At 42.0% G+C, this 20,733-nt stretch overlaps 2 protein-coding genes across 2 annotated transcripts; one reads left to right on the forward strand and one right to left on the reverse strand.

Annotated features, from left to right (window-relative positions):
- Positions 1 to 213: 213 nt before the first annotated feature.
- aqp11 (aquaporin 11) lies at positions 214 to 10,424 on the forward strand. Its single transcript, XM_044355249.1, has 3 exons — positions 214 to 1,497; positions 2,415 to 2,531; positions 10,107 to 10,424. The coding sequence occupies exons 1-3, from the start codon at positions 900 to 902 to the stop codon at positions 10,205 to 10,207; spliced, it is 816 nt and encodes a 271-aa protein (XP_044211184.1). The 5' UTR covers positions 214 to 899; the 3' UTR covers positions 10,208 to 10,424.
- Positions 10,425 to 12,477: 2,053 nt separating this feature from the next.
- Positions 12,478 to 20,446, reverse strand: clns1a (chloride channel, nucleotide-sensitive, 1A). Its single transcript, XM_044355254.1, has 8 exons — positions 19,989 to 20,446; positions 18,005 to 18,141; positions 17,608 to 17,748; positions 17,025 to 17,135; positions 16,602 to 16,607; positions 14,986 to 15,159; positions 13,985 to 14,051; positions 12,478 to 12,942 (listed from the first exon to the last, which is right to left on the reverse strand). Coding segments are annotated over exons 1-8 (756 nt in total). The 5' UTR covers positions 20,108 to 20,446; the 3' UTR covers positions 12,478 to 12,941.
- Between the last annotated feature and the right edge of the window lie 287 nt (positions 20,447 to 20,733).

The raw sequence follows: 20,733 nt of genomic DNA on the forward strand, positions 1-20,733 counted from the left end.
AAATTATAAAGCCTTAAATGTTTGGCATAATTTGGGCCTTGTAGCCTGCTGGAATCAATCAAGCAAAGTTAACCTGATAAGATTTCAAGTATCAGTTGCATCACAAAGAAACAACGTGCATTACTGTATTTTATACCTGAATGTTTTAATTCCATGATGAAAGCATCCATAGACCAGCCAGTGTGTCACTCAGGTTTCAGCTTGGACCATTTTGAGTTTGTTTGTTTGTTTGTTTGCTGCTTAGCCTACTTATGTACTGACACACAAAGAATCAAATCAATACATAACACTGGTCCAGCATCGGCTGACGCACACGTGCATTGGTCCATCAGGGCATGAGCCCAACAATGGCTGCAGAAAATACTGTATGTGCATCATTATCACCTCCTGGAAACCAACATTAGGGCTCATTTGGGGAAACTAATGTGGGGTCCGCATGGGTTAATCTGTGTTGGGCCCTTGCATATTTTCTGAGGACAACCCACAGTTGCCTGCGGGGCTGCAGAAAAGCCACATGTGTGTAATGAGGGGCACAAAAGAGACAAAGTCGACAAATGAGGCAGAGGGGGGAGAAGTAAAAGCGAGATGGCAGAGGAGCAGCAGTATCGGCAGGAGAGGGAGGAGGAGGAAAACTGGGGAGCTCAGTCACTTCCGCACCATGTGAGCTACCGGGACTGAAGCTTATTTGCTCCTACCGGTTAGACCCCGCATCCTTCGGGAGACAGCACCAGCAGCCCGGCTCAGCCGAGGCTTCCATCCGCCAGAGGCAGCGAGATCCAGCGGGAGAGACAGCGCCCTGAGACCGCGGAGGAGACAGCAGCGCCTCGGTACACCGCGGAGCCTCCCAGCGGCAGAAGGCACACACAGTCCCCGACAGAGAGCGCAGACCTGCCGCGGACATGACTGCAGACGTGGCGGTGTCTCTGTCGGTGCTCGCGGGGATCGTCGCTCTAAGCGATGCGACCCGCAGGTTGTTGGGTAGGGCCCTCGCGGACACCGGGCTCTCTGTGTATGCGGTGGAGCTCGTGTCCACCTTTCAGCTGTGCTGCTGCACGCACGAGCTGAAGCTGCTGTCGGAGGTGGGCGGGATCGAGCTTCGACTCGCGCTCACCTTGACGTACCTGGCATCCGTGGTCCACGGGCTCACCTTCAGCGGGGCCATCGGCAACCCGTCCGGCGCGCTCGAGCATGCATACCACGCGAGGTTGTCGGGCGGATGTGCCCTACGGCGCATCGCGTGCCAGTTCGCTGCTGCAGCCGCTGCGCGAGCTGCGGTGCCGGTGATTTGGGGTATGGGATTGTCGGGACTGCACGTGCGGCACAAGTTGTTCGGTTACCGTTGCATCACCCCCATTCACGCGCCGCTGGCGAAGGCCGCCGTTGTGGAGCTCCTGTGCGCATTTGTGGTTCAAACCGCTATTACGCACACGCGAGCTGTGGAGGAGAAATACCGTGTGCACGCGGTGGCTGCAGTCATCACAACAGTGGTATATGCAGGTATGACATGTTGTTGTTCTTTACTTCACGTGAACAGTATGAATGTTTGTGTTTACATGCCCATCTGCAGACTGATCATGTGAGTTCAGACGTCATGTGAGGCTGAGATTCGTGTCTTGCTCAGTGGCACTTTAGCAGGTCTGTTGTGTGTGCATGTAGCAGAGCTGAGTTTCTTTAAATTCCCATGTGGAAAAAATACAAAACAAAACAAATAATGTGCTTTAGTTTGCTGTGGTCTTTCCTGAGTGTGTGTTTGATCATCTGTGTTTTCTGATTGTGTGTATCTGCAGCAAATTAATGCAAATTACATGTTATACTGATGCCCAAAAGAAAGATGCTGAGAATTAGATTATCTGTCACTCACAATAAATAAACTAAAAACAGCCACATCTGACCACTCAGTCAGAGACCTGACAGATCCCAGTATAGACCAGTCTCCCATACAAGAGCCTGGTGTGCATCATTTACCTCATATATTGTATTAAAGTACTGAATCTTAAAGATATATAAAGAACTAGTAGAAGTGGTGACAGGATTTCCTGAGCTGTACGACCACAGATATCTGCCTCTAACATTTCAATATCTTCAAGCTTATCAAGACTGACTGAGCTCTCTTAACTGTTGTTAAATCAATCATTAGTCTTCGGACAGGAAGTAAAATAACGGGCTGAATGTTGGTGGTCCGACACTGAAAATTTACTTGTGAACTTTAACACTTATTCTACAAAAAGTAATTTATTGTTTTGCAACAAGAAATGATACAAGATGCATACAGACAACAGTCAAACTGCAGGAGTTAAGGAGTTTTTGAATTGTGACAGTTTTGGTCCTTTTAATGTTCACTAATATGTGTGTGTGTGTGTGTGTGTGTGTGTGTGTGTGTGTGTGTGTGTGTGTGTGTGTGTGTGTGTGTCCAGGAGGCAGTGTTACAGGAGCAGTGTTTAACCCAGCCTTGGCCTTCTCCACACAGTTCCCCTGCAGTGGAAACTCCTTCCTGGAGTACAGCCTGGTCTACTGGCTCGGCCCGCTGCTGGGTAAGACCCACTGATGCGTATACTAACACCATGCAGGCTGTGTATTTATATTGATTAAATCAATCAACAACATTTTTTTTTTCATCTTTTTATTGAAGTTTTGACATGAAATGAAACAATCAACATGTATCCATCCAGTCCGAAATACTTCTAGGTCCAAATTAACAGTGTGTAACGTGTTGGTTGTGGCTCGTAGTGATGAACCTACAGAGAATTATCAGCGACTCTGCAGCTCCTCTCGGCTTTACTGAGCTTTATAGTGAGTTTCAGCTCATTGTTTATCTGTCCGGCTGCAACTTTACTGTTTTGGTTAATTCTCAGCGCTCCCATAGCATCGTTTTCAGAGAAAAAGCTGTAAAAAGTCACTGTACACAACCTGCTCAACACTAAATGGTAAACAGACATAGTTAGCTGTAGGGCAAGGCAAGTTTATTTGTATAGCACATTTCAACAACAAGGCAATTCAAAGTGCTTTTAGAGCATAAAAGGCATCAAAACAGAATATAAAAGCAACACAAGTAAAAATACATATAAAAACAATTAAAAAGTGTTAAATTTGGAAATAAAAAGAAGCTAAAAGGGAATAAGACAGATAATACAAGAGAATTGGTTTAATAAAAAAATTTGGTTTAATAAAAGGCAAACAGAAAAGTGATTTAAAAGAACTGAGAGTTGCGGCAGACCTGCAGTTTTCTGGGAGTTTGTTCCAGATATGTGGAGCATAAAAACTAAACACTGCTTCTCCATGTTTAGTTTTTAGTCTGGGGACAGAAAGCAGACCTGATCCCAGACCACCTGAGAGGTCTGGATGTTTCATAACGTAGCAGCAGATCAGAGATGTATTTTGGCTCTAAACCATTCAGTGCTTTATAAACTAACAGCAGTATTTTAAAATCAATTCTTTGACAGACAGGAAGTCGGTGTAAAGATCTGAGAACTGGAATTATATGATCCACTTTCTTGGTCTTAGTGAGAACTCGAGCAGCAGCGTCTGATAAATTCAAGTTTTTCCAAATCCTGCTGAGACATAAGTCCTTTAATTCTTGATATATTCTTCAGGTGATAGTAGGTTGACTCTGTAATTGTCTTAATGTGGCTGTTGAAACTCAGGTCTGGGTCCACGACTACACCAAGATTTCCAGCTTGGTTTGTAGTTTTTAACATTGTCGATTTCAAGTTGAGCGCTGACTTTTAAACTTTTCTTCCTTGGCTCCAAAAACAATTACTGTAGACTAGCTGGTGAACATAGTGGAGCATTTAGCAGCTAAAGAGCCAGATATTTCCCTCAGGAGTTGGTAGAGAACAAAAACAAAACTATTTTTTCTGCGACTCAGATGTTCAAACTACAATGATGTGTGATATTACACAGCCTGCATTACTCGCCATCATGGGCTTAAATTTAACTTGAAAGCTGGGAAATGGTGATCAGCATTTTCCACTATTTTCTGGATTAATCCTAAAACTAATGAACACCTCTATGAGGTAAATGATCATCACATAGTGAAGGTGCAATAAACTTTGCTTTGCTCTGCTGTGCTTTTACAGGCTGTGGTTATAATAAGTATGTTTCATAATATTCCAACACAAATATTAAGGTTTTTGGAAAAAAAACATCGCACAACATTACTGAGTGTGTCAACCTATAGGTCCGTTTATTAATGAAAACCATCAAACATAATGGAGCTGCAATGGGGGAGCAATTGAAATTAACTAATAAAAACTAAACTGATAAAGAACTTTTCTAAATTTAAAGAAATAACAGTATTTGGAGATAAAATTACATTACATCACTGCATATCCACATTAATGCAAGCTAATGGAGGATTAAATAAATGCTTTTGTCTTGTTTTAGTTCTTTGTAAATGATCACTTCTGCAAAAAAAAAAGCTACAATCAGACAATCAGAAGATTTCCCTAACTTTATAAATGAGATTCCTGTTCTGTGTGTCTTGAAAGATATGAAGACAGCGCAGTCCAAGCAGTGTCAGCTGTAGTGTGTGTCACTGTCTGTTTCTGGCAGCCAGTCGGCAGATCATGTGGAAATTGTTGACGCAAATCTGATAAGCTGCTTCTTATGACTGACACACACACACACACACACACACACACACACACACACACACACACACACACACACACTCACTCACTCACGTGCCTACTTTCTCCTCAGCGGCAGCTGGAACAGGCACTTGTTTCCCTCACCTTCAGAAGTGACAAGATTTGTTTTTATTATTAAAACATTTGAATAAATACAGAAATAAATCCAGTTTGAAGTTGTTAAGGAATAGTGTGCTGCAGTACCTTTGAGTATTTCCACTTTATTTAACATATTACTTCTACATTTCAGAGGGACATTTTGCACTTTTTAAACATATTCAGTAATTTGGTCCATGTACGGATAACCGTGAATCAGTTGTTGCTCATTTCTAAGGGTTAGGGCCAGGGTTAGGGTTAGGGTCAGTGCTAGGGTTAGGGTTAGGGCCAGGTTTAGGGTTAGGGTCAGTGTTAGGGTTAGGGTTAGGGCCAGGGTTAGGGTTAGGGTCAGTGTAAGGGTTAGGGTTAGGGTCAGTGTTAGGGTTAGGGGTTAGGGTTAGGGTTAGGGTCAGTGTTAGGGTTGGGGTTAGGGCCAGGGTTAGGGTTAGGGTCAGTGTAAGGGTTAGGGGTTAGGGGTTAGGGTTAGGGGTTAGGGGTTAGGGTCAGTGTTAGGGTTAGGGTTAGGGCCAGGTTTAGGGTTAGGGTCAGTGTTAGGGTTAGGGTTAGGGCCAGGGTTAGGGTTAGGGTCAGTGTAAGGGTTAGGGTTAGGGTCAGTGTTAGGGTTAGGGGTTAGGGTTAGGGTTAGGGTCAGTGTTAGGGTTGGGGTTAGGGCCAGGGTTAGGGTTAGGGTCAGTGTAAGGGTTAGGGGTTAGGGGTTAGGGTTAGGGGTTAGGGGTTAGGGTTAGGGTTAGGGTCAGTGTTAGGGTTGGGGTTAGGGCCAGGGTTAGGGTTAGGGTCAGTGTTAGGGTTGGGGTTAGGGCCAGGGTTAGGGTTAGGGTCAGTGTTAGGGTTAGGGTTAGGGCCAGGTTTAGGGTTAGGGTCAGTGTTAGGGTTAGGGTTAGGGCCAGGGTTAGGGTTAGGGTCAGTGTAAGGGTTAGGGTTAGGGTCAGTGTTAGGGTTAGGGGTTAGGGTTAGGGTCAGTGTTAGGGTTGGGGTTAGGGCCAGGGTTAGGGTTAGGGTCAGTGTAAGGGTTAGGGGTTAGGGTCAGTGTTAGGGTTAGGGTCAGTGTTAGGGTTAGGGTTAGGGCCAGGGTTAGGGTTAGGGTCAGTGTAAGGGTTAGGGGTTAGGGTCAGTGTTAGGGTTAGGGGTTAGGGTTAGGGTCAGTGTTAGGGTTGGGGTTAGGGCCAGGGTTAGGGTTAGGGTCAGTGTAAGGGTTAGGGGTTAGGGTCAGTGTTAGGGTTAGGGTCAGTGTTAGGGTTAGGGTTAGGGTTAGGGCCAGGGTTAGGGTTAGGGTCAGTGTAAGGGTTAGGGGTTAGGGGTTAGGGCCAGGTTTAGGGTTAGGGTCAGTGTTAGGGTTAGGGTTAGGGCCAGGGTTAGGGTCAGTGTAAGGGTTAGGGTTAGGGTCAGTGTTAGGGTTAGGGGTTAGGGTTAGGGTCAGTGTTAGGGTTAGGGGTTAGGGTCAGTGTTAGGGTTAGGGCCAAGGTTAGGGTTAGGGTCAGTGTTAGGGTTAGGGGTTAGGGTCAGTGCTAGGGTTAGGGCCAAGGTTAGGGTTAGGGTCAGTGTTAGGGTTAGGGTTAGGGTTAGGGTCAGTGTTAGGGTTAGGGGTTAGGGTTAGGGTCAGTGTTAGGGTTAGGGGTTAGGGTCAGTGTTAGGGTTAGGGCCAAGGTTAGGGTTAGGGTCAGTGTTAAGGTTAGGGGTTAGGGTCAGTGCTAGGGTTAGGGTCAGTGTTAGGGTTAGGGGTTAGGGCCAAGGTTAGGATTAGGGTTAGGGTCAGTGTTAGGGTTAGGGTCAGTGTTAGGGTTGGGGTTAGGGCCAGGGTTAGGGTTAGGGTCAGTGTAAGGGTTAGGGGTTAGGGGTTAGGGTCAGTGTTAGGGTTAGGGTCAGTGTTAGGGTTAGGGTTAGGGCCAGGGTTAGGGTTAGGGTCAGTGTAAGGGTTAGGGGTTAGGGTCAGTGTTAGGGTTAGGGGTTAGGGTTAGGGTCAGTGTTAGGGTTGGGGTTAGGGCCAGGGTTAGGGTTAGGGTCAGTGTAAGGGTTAGGGGTTAGGGTCAGTGTTAGGGTTAGGGTCAGTGTTAGGGTTAGGGCCAGGGTTAGGGTTAGGGTCAGTGTAAGGGTTAGGGGTTAGGGGTTAGGGCCAGGTTTAGGGTTAGGGTCAGTGTTAGGGTTAGGGTTAGGGCCAGGGTTAGGGTTAGGGTCAGTGTAAGGGTTAGGGTTAGGGATTAGGGTCAGTGTTAGGGTTAGGGGTTAGGGTTAGGGTCAGTGTTAGGGGTTAGGGTCAGTGTTAGGGTTAGGGCCAAGGTTAGGGTTAGGGTCAGTGTTAGGGTTAGGGGTTAGGGTCAGTGCTAGGGTTAGGGCCAAGGTTAGGGTTAGGGTCAGTGTTAGGGTCGGGGTTAGGGTTAGGGTTAGGGTCAGTGTTAGGGTTAGGGGTTAGGGTTAGGGTCAGTGTTAGGGTTAGGGGTTAGGGTCAGTGTTAGGGTTAGGGCCAAGGTTAGGGTTAGGGGTTAGGGTTAGGGTCAGTGTTAGGGTTAGGGGTTAGGGTCAGTGTTAGGGTTAGGGCCAAGGTTAGGGTTAGGGTTAGGGTCAGTGTTAAGGTTAGGGGTTAGGGTCAGTGCTAGGGTTAGGGTCAGTGTTAAGGTTAGGGGTTAGGGTCAGTGCTAGGGTTAGGGTCAGTGTTAGGGTTAGGGGTTAGGGCCAAGGTTAGGATTAGGGTTAGGGTCAGTGTTAGGGTTAGGGTTAGGGGTTAGGGCCAAGGTTAGGGTTAGGGTTAGGGTCAGTGTTAGGGTTAGGGGTTAGGGTCAGTGTTAGGGTTAGGGCCAAGGTTAGGGTTAGGGTTAGGGTCAGTGTTAGGGTTAGGGGTTAGGGTCAGTGCTAGGGTTAGGGTCAGTGTTAGGGTTAGGGTCAGTGTTAGGGTTAGGGGTTAGGGTTAGGGTTAGGTCATACATCATATATCATATATATATATCAGAACATGAAAAACATTGAAACAGTAAAAACAACTAAATAAACACAAGAGAGGACAAGAAAGGAAAAAAAAGAGTTTAGATAATCCAACCTTTAACCCTCTTTTGTGTCAATAAGTTACAGACTTGTTTGTTTATTCATAAAGTTTTATGTCAACACTCATTGGAAGTAATTCAAGCATTTATTTATATTCTACTAGATGGTCTGAACATCTTCATCTTCCTTTATGTGCCAGTAATGTGGATAAAGTTTCATTTAGATAAAGAGGCTGTTTTATGGAATTTAAACTTGTGCATCACTCATCAAACATCTTTCCAAGTGCGGTGTTGATTGTTCGACAACTCGAATGAAAAATATTTGTTATGTCTATATATTTTATATTCATATTTTTCACCCCTCATTCTTCTTATTTAATGTAATTCAGTTTATCTTGTGTTCAGGTTTTCAGAGAGGTCTAAGCTTTAAACTGGTTCAGCTGCTTGGTTCACTTTGAATTCATGTATAGCTGAGTATATGTGGGTAAAAGTTTATTTTTTAGAATATGTGGAAGTCCTTGTGTATAAATCAGATTTCTAAGTAAAATAATGTATTTAGTGAATGGGGGAAAAAGATAAAGATTTTACAGACAGAACATGTGACCAGCAGCATGTAATAAAGGTATAAAGTAGTTAAAATGATCTCCACCTAAACTAACATTACAATGCTGCTGAAATGCTAATGTATCAGTAACAATAAGTACTCTAACTTTAAGTACTTTGTCAAAAAAGTCTACTTTATATTATCTGTACATCTGAAATGCAGTATATAGGATGAGAGGGAATTACTGAGAGCAAAAGTTGAGGTAGATGGAAAGATATTTTATTATTCCCTACAGACCAGACTACAGAGGAAGCCAAGAGAAGTGATTAAATGTGTTGTGGCCTTGTGTTTGATTAAGGTCAGATAAAGCTCAGGATGTCCTGTATGTGATCTGCTGAAGGCATCAGGTTTCTTTCCTCTATGAACTCATGTCACTAAATAAGATATCACGGGAACCAACTACTGATGGGCTGTAATCTGTTCACATTTTTTTTTTTTACACGACGGAACCTGGACACCACAGATCTGATTTTTAGACCGAAGCCTTTAAGCAGATCCTCATGGGTTGTAGTTTGAGAAAGAGTCCTGATAAAACGGACAATACAAAATCAATTATAGTCCTACTGAAGGACAGTCTGATATACTGTAGGATTAGACATCTAAGGTATTTTCTATTTCAGAATAACCAGAACTATTCTAAACACGGTTAACAGCTAGATAGCTAACTATTTGCAGCACATTAAACAGCATGTAAACATACCTGCAACAACACTTCAGACCCGTCAGATGCTGGTTTTGTTGTTGCTCTTCAAAATCCCTGTTAGTGACAAACTGACTGTCCATGACTTGTAGCTACAGCAGTTTGTTTACTTTGTCTCCGTTCTGTGCAGTGTAACACCGATAGCCTGCCAGCTGCTGTCAATAAAACACAGAAACTGACACACCCTCCCAGCAGCTGTCAATCAAACACAGACACTGACAGCACCCACCAGCTGCTGTCAAACACAAACACCAACATGCCCTCCCAGCTACTGTCAATCAAACACAGACACCGACACACCTCCCCAGTCGCTGTCAAACAAGCACAGACACCGACATGCTCCCCCCAGTTGCTGTCAATCAAACACAGACACCGACACTTCCCCAGCTAATGTCAATCAAACACAGACACCGACACCCCCCCCCCAGCTAATATCAATTGAACACAGACACCGACACGCCCCCCAGCTGCTGTCAATCAAACACTGACACTGACACGCCCCAACAGCTACTGTCAATCAAACACAGACACTGACACGCCCCTCCAGCTGCTGTCAATCAAACACAAACACCAACACACCTCCCTAGTCACTGTCAATCAAGCACAGGCCCCGACACACTCCCCCAGCTGCTGTCAAACACAGACACCAACATGCTCCTCCAGCTGCTGCCAATCAAACACAAACACACCTCCCCAGTCGCTGTCAATCAAGCACAGACACCAACACACCCCCCCAGTCGCTGTCAATCAAACAAAGACACCGACATGCCCCCCCAGCAAGAGACCAAAAATACAAAACTAATAACAACACATTTAAAAAACATGTTGACATTATATTTGACTGCAGAGGGATGATTAAATGTGATTTCAGTCAGACTTTAATGCTGCTCCAATCAATATTTATACATTAACGATGGATCACATGACTTTGTGTAAAGTAGGGGTCTCCTGTAGTGATGAATGTAGAATGAATCAACCAACGGTCAGTGCTCTGATAGTTTGACCTCCTGAGAGGCATTTAAACCATGTTTACGTGTTCCTCTTCCTCATCTCTTCTTCTTCCTGTTCATTTTGGCTGTTTCCAGGTATGATGAGCTCTGTGCTGCTGTTTGATAAACTCATCCCTCTGCTGTCGGGAAAATCACCGTCTCCCCACCACTCCCTGGACACCAGGAAGAGGAAGTGAGCTCCGCGTGCCGGCACTTCAAACCCAGAGCACATGTGGAGATGTCGGTTCTGATGGACAGAAGTCAGAGGAAGAACAGCACTGATATGCACTTTTTTTTTTAAAAGACTTTAACCTGGAAGTTTTTTTTTTTCTTTTACAATGAATGAACCATAATTATCTAATCAGTATGGTCTCAAGGATAATTTCACCTCAAGAGCACACCTGAGAAGCTAAACCACAACCTACTGTAAAGAGACACTAACTTAATGTCTTTTTAGCTAGAGCACAAGAGGCATTCAGACATTTACTGGCCAAGATTTTTATTTTTAGTCTCGAGGGAGAGTCAGAGGATTAGGTTGGTCAGTCACTATGGTACTATCGCTATGCTTGAGAACAGAAGAAAGTTTGTCTTGCACCTGCATGATTTTTAGACTGTTGAAGTCTGAATCCACAAAGTGAGCAAAAACACCATAACATTTGCCTGTTAGCTGGTCGTGTCAATCCCTGCATACCAGTACTGTAGATGAAATATTATACATTGAGCCTTGTATTATTTTTGTAAAATAGAGCAAGTTACTTAAATCAATTCACTATTATTATTATTATTATTGAACTGGAAAATTAATAATGGAAAGCTGAGAAATATCTGCATAATGTTCTGAGTTATGATAATATTGTAATATTATTCATGTTTATATTTGTGAAACTTTTGTTGACAGTCCGGAGCCAAGCACAGTGTAGCAACCGTACACACCTCTGTTAAGTTTTCACACACATTTAAACGACAGGCTCACAATTTTGTCTTAAAACAACAGTCAGGAGCTAAAATGAACATTAAAGTAAGTTTTTTTTTCTTGCTGTAATCCTTCTCCCTGTTCATACTGACCTCCTTCCACCTGCAGCTCAACAGGGAAACACTGTCCGAGGAAACACAAAAGAGGGAATTTGATGCTAAAAAGACTGTAAATGTCTGTAAATGATATGACTAACTCAGACTGCTGAAGACTTGTAGTGGACACACTGTGGATTTCGGCTCGAGTTTCAGCATGAAACACATCGGTTTGAGAAGATAAAAAAAAAAAAAACAATTTGAAAACAATTTATGTGGATTAATTGTCACAGTTGTCCTTAATTGAAATAGTCAAGATGTTGAAGACAGTGTAACTCATTTTGTTCCTTAGATAATCAAGTCACACAGATCTTTATCACATCTGATCCTGCCGAATCCTGTTCAGCTGGTTTTCTTTTTTAGAAATTTAAATGTGTTCTTGTTCTGCCAGTTTCTCTTTGCAGCTTCTTAAAGCTGCAGTAACACATTTTTTTTGGCCACAGGGAGGCAGAGGAGCTACTTGAACACTGACTTTTATCCCACCGCATGCTTGTAATGGTGAACCGTTGCCTGTTTACATTTCTAACAGTCACTAAGTGATGTTTTTATTCATTTTGTCTCCACTTGATTAAAGTCCAGTATTCACTCTCCTTGTAGCTCTGGTTTGCTCTCTACAGACTCCTGAACTGTCTCTTCAGCTGCTCGACGTTCATGTTCTTCATCTGCTGTTCGGTGCTGTGCAGGTAGTGTACGGCTGGTTTATCTGAGGTTCACGGTTCATGAGATTAAACTACACAATAAATAAGCCATAAAACCAAGACTAGGGGATAAAAGAAGCTAAAAAGCTCAGTAGAGCTGCAAATTTGGTGATAGTGTTATTGTTTGCAATCCTCTCTTATTGTATTAAAGGATAGGTTCACTATTTTTTAAGTCTGTCTTAAAAAAAATTACTCAGGTGGCTCCTATAAACAGGTTCAGTTTGCAGTAATCATTCCTCTGGTTCAGACTTTTAATGTAAGTGATCATCCTCCTTCCATGCAAATATTTATTTAAATGTTTATCTGAAGCTAATATCAAGCTCCAGTGATTATCTTCCAGACAAAATTCCCTCTTTTTGTTACTTTCCCCCCAACTGGAGCTTAACAAGGAAACAAAAAGGCTGTAACTTTGAAATATATCTACTTGATTTGACTGACTCAGACGGCTTGATTCTCATTATCTTCAGATAAACTTTTAAATACATGTTTGCACAGAAGGACTGTGGATTTTGTCCTCCATCACTTACATTGTAAGTGCATTATAAAGGGATCTTCTAATGGTCAGTATGAACAGGAGGAATAATTACTGTGATCAAGTCCTGTTTCAATATACATATGATTACCTGACTGTTGTTTTAAACCTGTCCTTTAAAGATAAATAAAATGTTTAGTGGTTTATAACAAATCAAGCAAAAACCTCATACAAAAACTAAGCATTTATTGACAATTTGATACAAAGACATTCACTCTCCTCAGCAGGAGGTCAGATATTAAATTGGTCTTTAGGTACAAAAACAAACAGAAACAAAACTTTTGTTTTTACAGTCAACAACAGGAACTGGAGCTGCATCTCAATAGTCTACAGTAGCTGACTTGGTTGTATCACAGAAGTGCAGAACAGCACACTTTTCATCACATGAGCTGGACAAATTAGTAGAGATATGTAATACGTGACCTCCGATGCAACACCGACAAGAGAACGTTTAGGAAGCTACAGAAGATTACTGAGATGACTTTAAGTACACAGGATAACGTTTGTTTGATGGTGAGAACAGGAAGTGCTTGGAACAGAAGAGTACAAGTAAGAGCTTAAAGCCTTAAAGAAGTGCTGCTGTCCTCTTCTCCAATCCCATGATGCTTTGCCTGGCTGCTGAGTGGACTTCAATCTGCAGAAAGAAACAGAAAACAATCTGTCACTTTCTGATCATCAATATTTTTTTTTTTACAAAGATGTTTTTGATGTTTTATGATCATCACAAGTGGGACGTCCACACGTTTTAGATGATCAACTCTGCATTACAGTACTTTCATTTGGCAGATGTTTGATGCTCTGATGCTTCTGAACTCTCTCTGACACACAACTAAAAGTCTGTTCAGTGCTTCACTACAAATGTTTAGGTTTTTTTTACTGTCGGTAGTAAAGGACTTAAAACTACATCTGTCAATATTTTTATGTCAAATCGCTCTAATTTCAGGCAAAAATTAGCAGGTGAAGAGATGCAGAATCAACTATTTCTAGTACAGTTACCTCTCACTGCATTTTGGACCTCTAATAATAATAATAATAATAATAATAATGATAATAATAATAATAATAATAATAATGATAATAATAACAATTATTCTTTGTAATTATCAAACACTAACAAAGTGCTTCACAGAGCATAAAGTGCTTAAAGACAGTTGTAGCTGTGACTTCTCAGCCTCAGCGTTCACCATGTGAGTCACGTTTCAGTGTAAAAACGTGTTTGAAAAGTGACAGAAAAGGACGTATGAATATAAAAAAAGAAAGCTTGAGAGAGAAGTTCAAACCCTGAATATGTTACTGAGTGAAGTTGGCGTCACTGTCGGTTTCAGAAAGTTAAAAAAAAAAGTCTGAAGCACACCTCCCCGCTCTTTTCTGACATCTGTAAATGTATTGATGACTGACTTGTTCTTCTCATCTGTGAGGAGCGACAGGTTGATGGTATATCTGGTTCTAATATACACTCATCAGGAAATACAGATGTCAGAATGTGGGAGGTGTATAGAAATCAAAATGAGTAAACAGTCTGTTTCCACTTCTAAATGAGTCACAAACGTGCATTTATGCCTGTAAAACACACAAAAATGCAGGTAAAACAAGTCTATCACACAGTTGGTTCAGATGGTTTATAAACTGGGAGTCTCTGCTGGATCTCATCAGATGTTTGAGACGATGAGACTTACCAGTGCTCAACATCTGCATCCTCAAACTGACCGGCCTCCGCCGCTGCTGCATCCACCTCCATCCCATCTGTCAACACAACAACACACACACACACTCCGATTACCAACCAGCAATATAAAAAATGATTATTATGAAGGTTTTATTATAGAGGATTTTACCTTCTTTAGTCTTAACATGACACACTGTAATTTTTAATTAAATCCCATAAAGAAAATCCTCCTTCTCCATGATCATGTGACGTACTAGATACTGCAACTATAAGGGGTTACTCTCCATATATACGGGATTTTGGGGGGAGTTTTTCTTTATCTGAATCAAGGATCTAAGTCCTTGTTCAGACTGCCAGCCCAAATCTGTTTTTTGGCACATTCAGATTGTGTCCAGATTGATCTTAGAAAGTCTGGACAGCAAAAAAAAAAAAACATGATACAGGATATCTGCTAATAAGATCAAAGCCACATTTGGAGGTGGAGGCGTCCATCCTGCTACTAGCAGAGCGGTAACACAGAGAACAACAGTCAATGGAGGAGATGATGGAGGAGTTCGAGTCGTTACCACAGCAACCCGTGCAGATAAGGTTGGTGATGTCTGGACACACAAATCCAATCTGAAAGATCTCATCTGACAAATAAATCTAATTAGCCTGCAGTCTGAACACAACTGATGAATAGAGGATGTTGTACAGTAGTTGTACCTGACTTGACTCTTTCCTCCGCCCCTTCTCAGTTGTGTTTCACCTATAAGATTATTGATTACTCCTCTGGTACTGGCTGATGTTTCTGTGATTGCATGTATATATAAATATGCAGGCCAGTTGGCATTTGCTGTGTGAAACGCCTGATGACATCGCTTGAAAATAAAAAAAGAGTAAAATCTCAGTTCAACATCAAACCGATGAACTTCTGGTATTAGAGCTGCGTCTCTGATCACCAGGCTGCTGTGTGTGTGTGTGTGTGTGTGTGTGTGTGTGTGTGTGTGTGTGTGTGTGTGTGACTCAAACCTTCAAATTCGGCGTTGGTCTCTTCAGTTCGGACTCCGGCCATACGGTACTGCTGAGCGACGCTCTGGGCTAACATTCCCTCCAGCCTCTCCAGCGTGGCCTGGCCCTCCTGCGTCAGCGCCGACAGACCCTCGTCACAGGTGTAGAAGGTCGGGATGTCGGCGTGACCGTGTTCTGCGTGACGGAGGAGAGAGATGGTGAATCCAACGGCAGCGATGAGCATCTTAATGAAGACTCTGAACTCAACAACTCACACTGTCAACACCAGGCTGCCCTCGCAGACAGCTGGTCAGAAATAAATAATATTTAATGTGCATCTGATGTTGGTCTTTTATTTTGAAAAAAAAAAAAAATTTTGACAGGCATGCGTCAGGCAGCAGTCTCGCGCCGTAGCCATGGTAACTAAGTTTGTGTTGATGTTCGGAGGCAAGATGGCGACGTGCAAATATGACCCGGAGTATTTAAAACGTGGATTTTTGTACACTGAGGATAAAAAGGGACAGAAACCTCAGTGTGTGAGATGTAGTGAAGTGCTCACAACTGAAAGTATGAAACCATCCAAAGGCATAAATTATTTAAGATGGTATAAAATAATTTAAAAAGGTAGAATTTTTTTTTTTTGCATGCACAGGTTTCAGGTACTTGACTGTTCATGACTCTTATTTTGTGGCCTTATTATTATTCTGTGCGGTTTTAATATTTATTCTAGTGAACATGCAGTTGTCATGTTCCTCCTCAGTTTCTTAATAATGTGCTCTGAAATGCACTTTTTTACATGTAAATATATATATTTATGTTAAAAAAAAAAAAGACACGTGTGTTCTCGAAGGATATTTTTGAAAAATAAATTTGCTTGGTTTGAATTCTTTGTGACATAATGACGGTGGGAAAAAGTGGGCCCCTGGGTGAGACCAGCTGAGAACCCGTCACGTCACGTCATTAAACACAGAGTGATGCAGAGCGACAGGCTGGAAACTTTTACAGATACTTGTCTCAAAATGACATAAACATCAGTGGTGGAAACGGTGTTATTCAGTAATGATGGATGGACAGCGAGACGCAGAGCGACTGCTGCGAGCTCTCAGCTCCGGGTTTTAAATGTTAGTGAAGTCGGCTGAACTAGTTTTGAACCAGATGCTGTTTCGACCTCCTCTGACCGTCCGGTGTGATCGATTCTTCAGCAGCAGAGACGCTTTGTGTTGTACCAGGATTTTAACACTTTTTATTTCTCTGACTTTTATCACAGATGATGAATAACAGCATAAATTATTTTAATTAAAATGATGATTAATCTTCTGTCGATCAACTAATCGATTAATCGCTGCAGCTTGCAGAACTGTGTATTTGACTTCAACACAGTTTTTTTAACTACATATATTGTTTTACATCAGTGTTACTCCCCATTTATCACTGTGAAACAAGATGCCAAAGAATCTGGAGATGCATTCAGTGCTACTGCGAGACTTTTGTTACTCGGTGCGACAGACACAATTTTCTCTCTACTTGTAAAAAGTAAAGTGTCAGTATGATGAAGCACCCGTCCTGGTGCGTCTACAGGTTTGTGTAGAAGGTGTTCAGCTCGGTTAATGTGCAGTGATGAATGTTGGGAAACTTACCTGCTTCTGTAAACAGTGAGTCCAGACAACCAGGAGAGATGTTCAAACAGACAGAAGGAGGAAAGAAATGAGTCATTTTACATTCAGTTCATTGCATATATGATTATATATACATATATCACAAAAAATGTTACAATTTAAAGCAGTGAGATAAACAACATCACTGCAACTCTGACATCTTATCAAGATGTTTCTAAACCCAAAACAAGTGATGGTGTTTCTGATATTGTTCATTTATTTTGGATTATCAGTGTGTTTCTATCATAACTGAATTTCATTGAACAGATTTGGAAGTTAAGATTTACTTAGATAACTAAAATTGACTTCCTGTAGACAGATATCGTGTGTGTGTGTGTTTGTGTGTGTGTGTATTTTGTGTGAGTTTATGTGTGAGAGTTTATGTGTGTGTGTGTTTGTCCTCACCGGCTTCCTCCACGTCGTACTCCTCTCCTTCGAAGTCGTTGTCGGAGTCGTCGTCCTCTGGGTCGGGATGCAGCGCCTGACACTCACACATCGCTGAGAACATGGACTCCACTGCGCACACACATACACACAAACACACACACACAATAAGATACACTAGAGGCAGTGCGGTCTGTAATCACCAGTGTAATCTCAGTAACTATATCAGTTTTCCTTTGTTACATATATTTTTGCTTCTAAAATTCTCTTTAAACTGACTTTATTTCACTTTTACTACGACGCTGCTGCATAAACGTGTGTCGACTCTTATTGTCCACAAATCCCATGATGATGTTTGTTTCTCATCACTTTGACTTCCTTCCTCCATCTGTGGCTCTCACACCAACAGGAATAAAAGCTGCATGTGTTCTGGACTATTTTCAGCAGTCAGATGTTCAGCAGCGTTAACTGATTTATTCACACGTCTTCAGGCTACTTCCTGTTTCAGACTTTGAATTATTTTATATACGAGGACACGTCGCTCTGTAATTATCTCTCCTCTGTTTTCTCCGTCAACAGTCTTCTGATGAACTGAGTCACTCACATGCTGCCTTGTCGCTGGGCACGAATCGAATCTCTGAGATCACTCCTTCATCATCATCATCATCATCATCATCACTGCTGCTGTCGTCGCCGCCTTCTTCTTCTTCATCAGCTTTTTCTGCCATTTCGGCCTCGTTTTCATCTGTGAGGAGGGAAAAGATGCAAAATTTCAGCCAAACTATGACTCTAAGTCCCGCCTCCGCACACACACACACACGCTCATGACACCGAAGAATAAACGAGGATGTGTTCAGATGAAGACGAAACAAAGATTCCCTTGTTTTACTGACAGAAACCAGGAAAAATACCGACTCTGACTTTGTGCAGCCTCATAGATTCACAGTAAAAACTCATCAATAGATGGTTGAATATGTTTTATATTTGGAGTTTCTCCTCACCGTTGAGTTTGCCGTTGACCATGACGTACAGGTGTTCCTGTGGATAAGCGCCGACGTCTCTGGAGATGGCGTGCAGGCCGATGGTCGGATACTCCAGAGAGAAACCCAAACCCGAGCCGTCGAACCACGACAAGCGCCTGTCAGTTAAAAAAAAAAAACAGTGTTACACTGTTAGAGGAAACATGCAGAGGGAGAGAGATGATGATGATGATGATGATGATGAGGCTGCTGGTCCAGCAAAACTCTCACAAAAGTTTAATATTTAATAATTATTGGATACTTTTCCAGGTATGCAAAGCAAGATTTGAACATTTTTTTCTAAGAATGTGGAAGATTTGGACAGTTTGTCCCAAGTTTTGGACCTGCAAGTAAATCCTGACTGAGCAGATATCCAGTTTTATTCAGACATGTTTGATTATTTTCTCCTTTACTCGATTACTCAGTTTAGCTATATAATGTCATAAACTGGTGAAAATATATTTTGCCAGATCATAAGAGGAAATCTTCAGTCTATCGTCTATAAAAGCATCAAATCCACATATTTCAGAAAGTGGAAGCAGTAAATATTTGGCATTTTTGCTTGAAAAACACTGAAACAATTAATCAATTATCAGAAAAAGGATTTACCACTTAATTGATTAATTGGTTGACCAACACCAAATGAATACAGCAGGTTTAGTACAGTTCTGTACCGATATTTCACCAATATCTTAATCCATAAGATTCAGGGATGTAATTTCAATATTTCATTAATAGTTGTTTTGTTGGATACATGTAGTGATGAATATTAATTACAGGATTCTTATCTGACTTTTTTCGTGACAAATTCTTTGTTTTTAAACTTAAAAGATCCACTCCATACATGTCTGAAGACAAATAAAATTACTCTAGTTGGAACAATAATGTCTGTCTGATATGTTTTCCCACAAAGGAAGTCTAATTATCACATTAAAATCCTTAAAATTAAATCTCCTCCTTCTTCCTCATTACAAAACCTGAATCTCTGATTCATTTCTTTGATATATCTCTGATATATTTCTTTTAAAAAGTTTTCCTGCTGGACATCAGATGTTTCCGCCTTCAGAGTAAAGTCCATTATCAGTGTTTGTGCTCTGGAGGCTTCAAGTTTCAACATCACACTTGTGTAAACTGAATATTGGACCAGGATTAAAAAAAAAAAACTTTCCTTCCCCAGCAGATGAATATTAAAAACAAAACTCTGCACAGTGATGCTCAAACATCAAACCCGAGGAACAAGAAGACATATTTTTGAGCGGAGGGAGACTTTAAGTAAATGATCCTACAATTAGTTTGCAGTCAATGAACTTTATAGTGAAGTAAAGGAGACATCTGGTGTCCAGCTGTTAAACTTCTGAAATTAAATATATTTGCATATTCAGAGAATCTGGAATTTTTAAAGGAGGGAGAAGTAGCAGATGTGATTTTAATAAACAAAACAAAACAAAAAAAAAACATATCAGACACACACTTATTCAAAGTAGAGTGTTTATATACATCTTTAAACATGTCTGGAGGTGATCTTTAATCAATTTCCAATGTTCACAATGCATGTAGTGACCCATCAGATTAAGTACTAGTTTTGCAGAAAATCGAGTAATTTGAGTAAATTTAGCTGTTAATGCTTATATACTTGAGTAGGATGTTCAATGCAGGATTTGTAATACTAATTAAGTTTATTTACATTGTGCTACTGATACTTCAGTGAAGGATCTGAGTACCTCCAACACTGCAGGTCACAGAATCTGAAGGGTCACCAAACACACTGTAACACCGGAAGTGCTACGCATGAGGAGTGCTGGTGTTGTGAAGCGTGTTTCTGTCATTAAACTTCCTATACTGGATTTTTGTGTAAATTAATATAAAATCTGCTTTAAACACTGATCATATCTCAGATTAAACACCGATTTAACGCTGAAACAGGCGGTTTAAAGAGAAAAACATGCGCCACAGGTGCATCACTTACGTTTCGGCGACGTACAGCGTGCCGCAGCCAAGCCTCTGGCCGTCCAGCACCGCCGTGGTCTCGGCTTGTTCGTGCCGCACTCCCTCGGTGGGAGGATGGAGGTTTTTCAGCAAAACCATCGTTTCCTGTGCGGACCCGCTGAGGATGAGGCGGCGGGAGAGAAGATAAGACAGCAGCAGACTGCGGTGGTCAACAACAACAAGGCGTGTTTCTGACACAAAGCCCGCTGATTTTCACCCGGCAGACAGCTGGAGGCGGATAAACTGCGAGCCCGGGCTGCGTGCGCCTTCTCCGGGATTAACACGACCGGGTTGAGCCGCTCGGGAGGGTGAACACAGGAAGGTGTCAAAATCTGAAAACACGCAAACATACAAACTGTACTTTAAGCTAGTGTGAGTCGTGGCTGAGTTCTCACAGCAGCTGAAATATCGCGGCAAGATGCAGCTTCTTCTTCTTCTTCGTCTTCTTTTTTTTCCACATTGTCTTAATACTGCCATCTACTGGTTCCAGTTAACTCCTGCAGATTCTGGATTGTCCCACTTTCTCCATCAGCCCTGTTCTCCTCTGTCCTGTCCACCATCACCACATGGTGTATGTTCTTTAATCCTGCTTCTGTTAGCCCCAGTCTTTCCTCCATCATGGATCATAGATTGCTGAGTCCTGTTCCTAATCTAGTTATTATTACTTCCTCTTTTCTGTTTCCTCCCCTGTTTCTCTATTTTGATTGACCTCAGTGATGTTGCCA

Source organism: Thunnus albacares, chromosome 6 (assembly GCF_914725855.1).
Source record: "Thunnus albacares chromosome 6, fThuAlb1.1, whole genome shotgun sequence".
Taxonomy (NCBI): Eukaryota; Metazoa; Chordata; class Actinopteri; order Scombriformes; family Scombridae; genus Thunnus; species Thunnus albacares.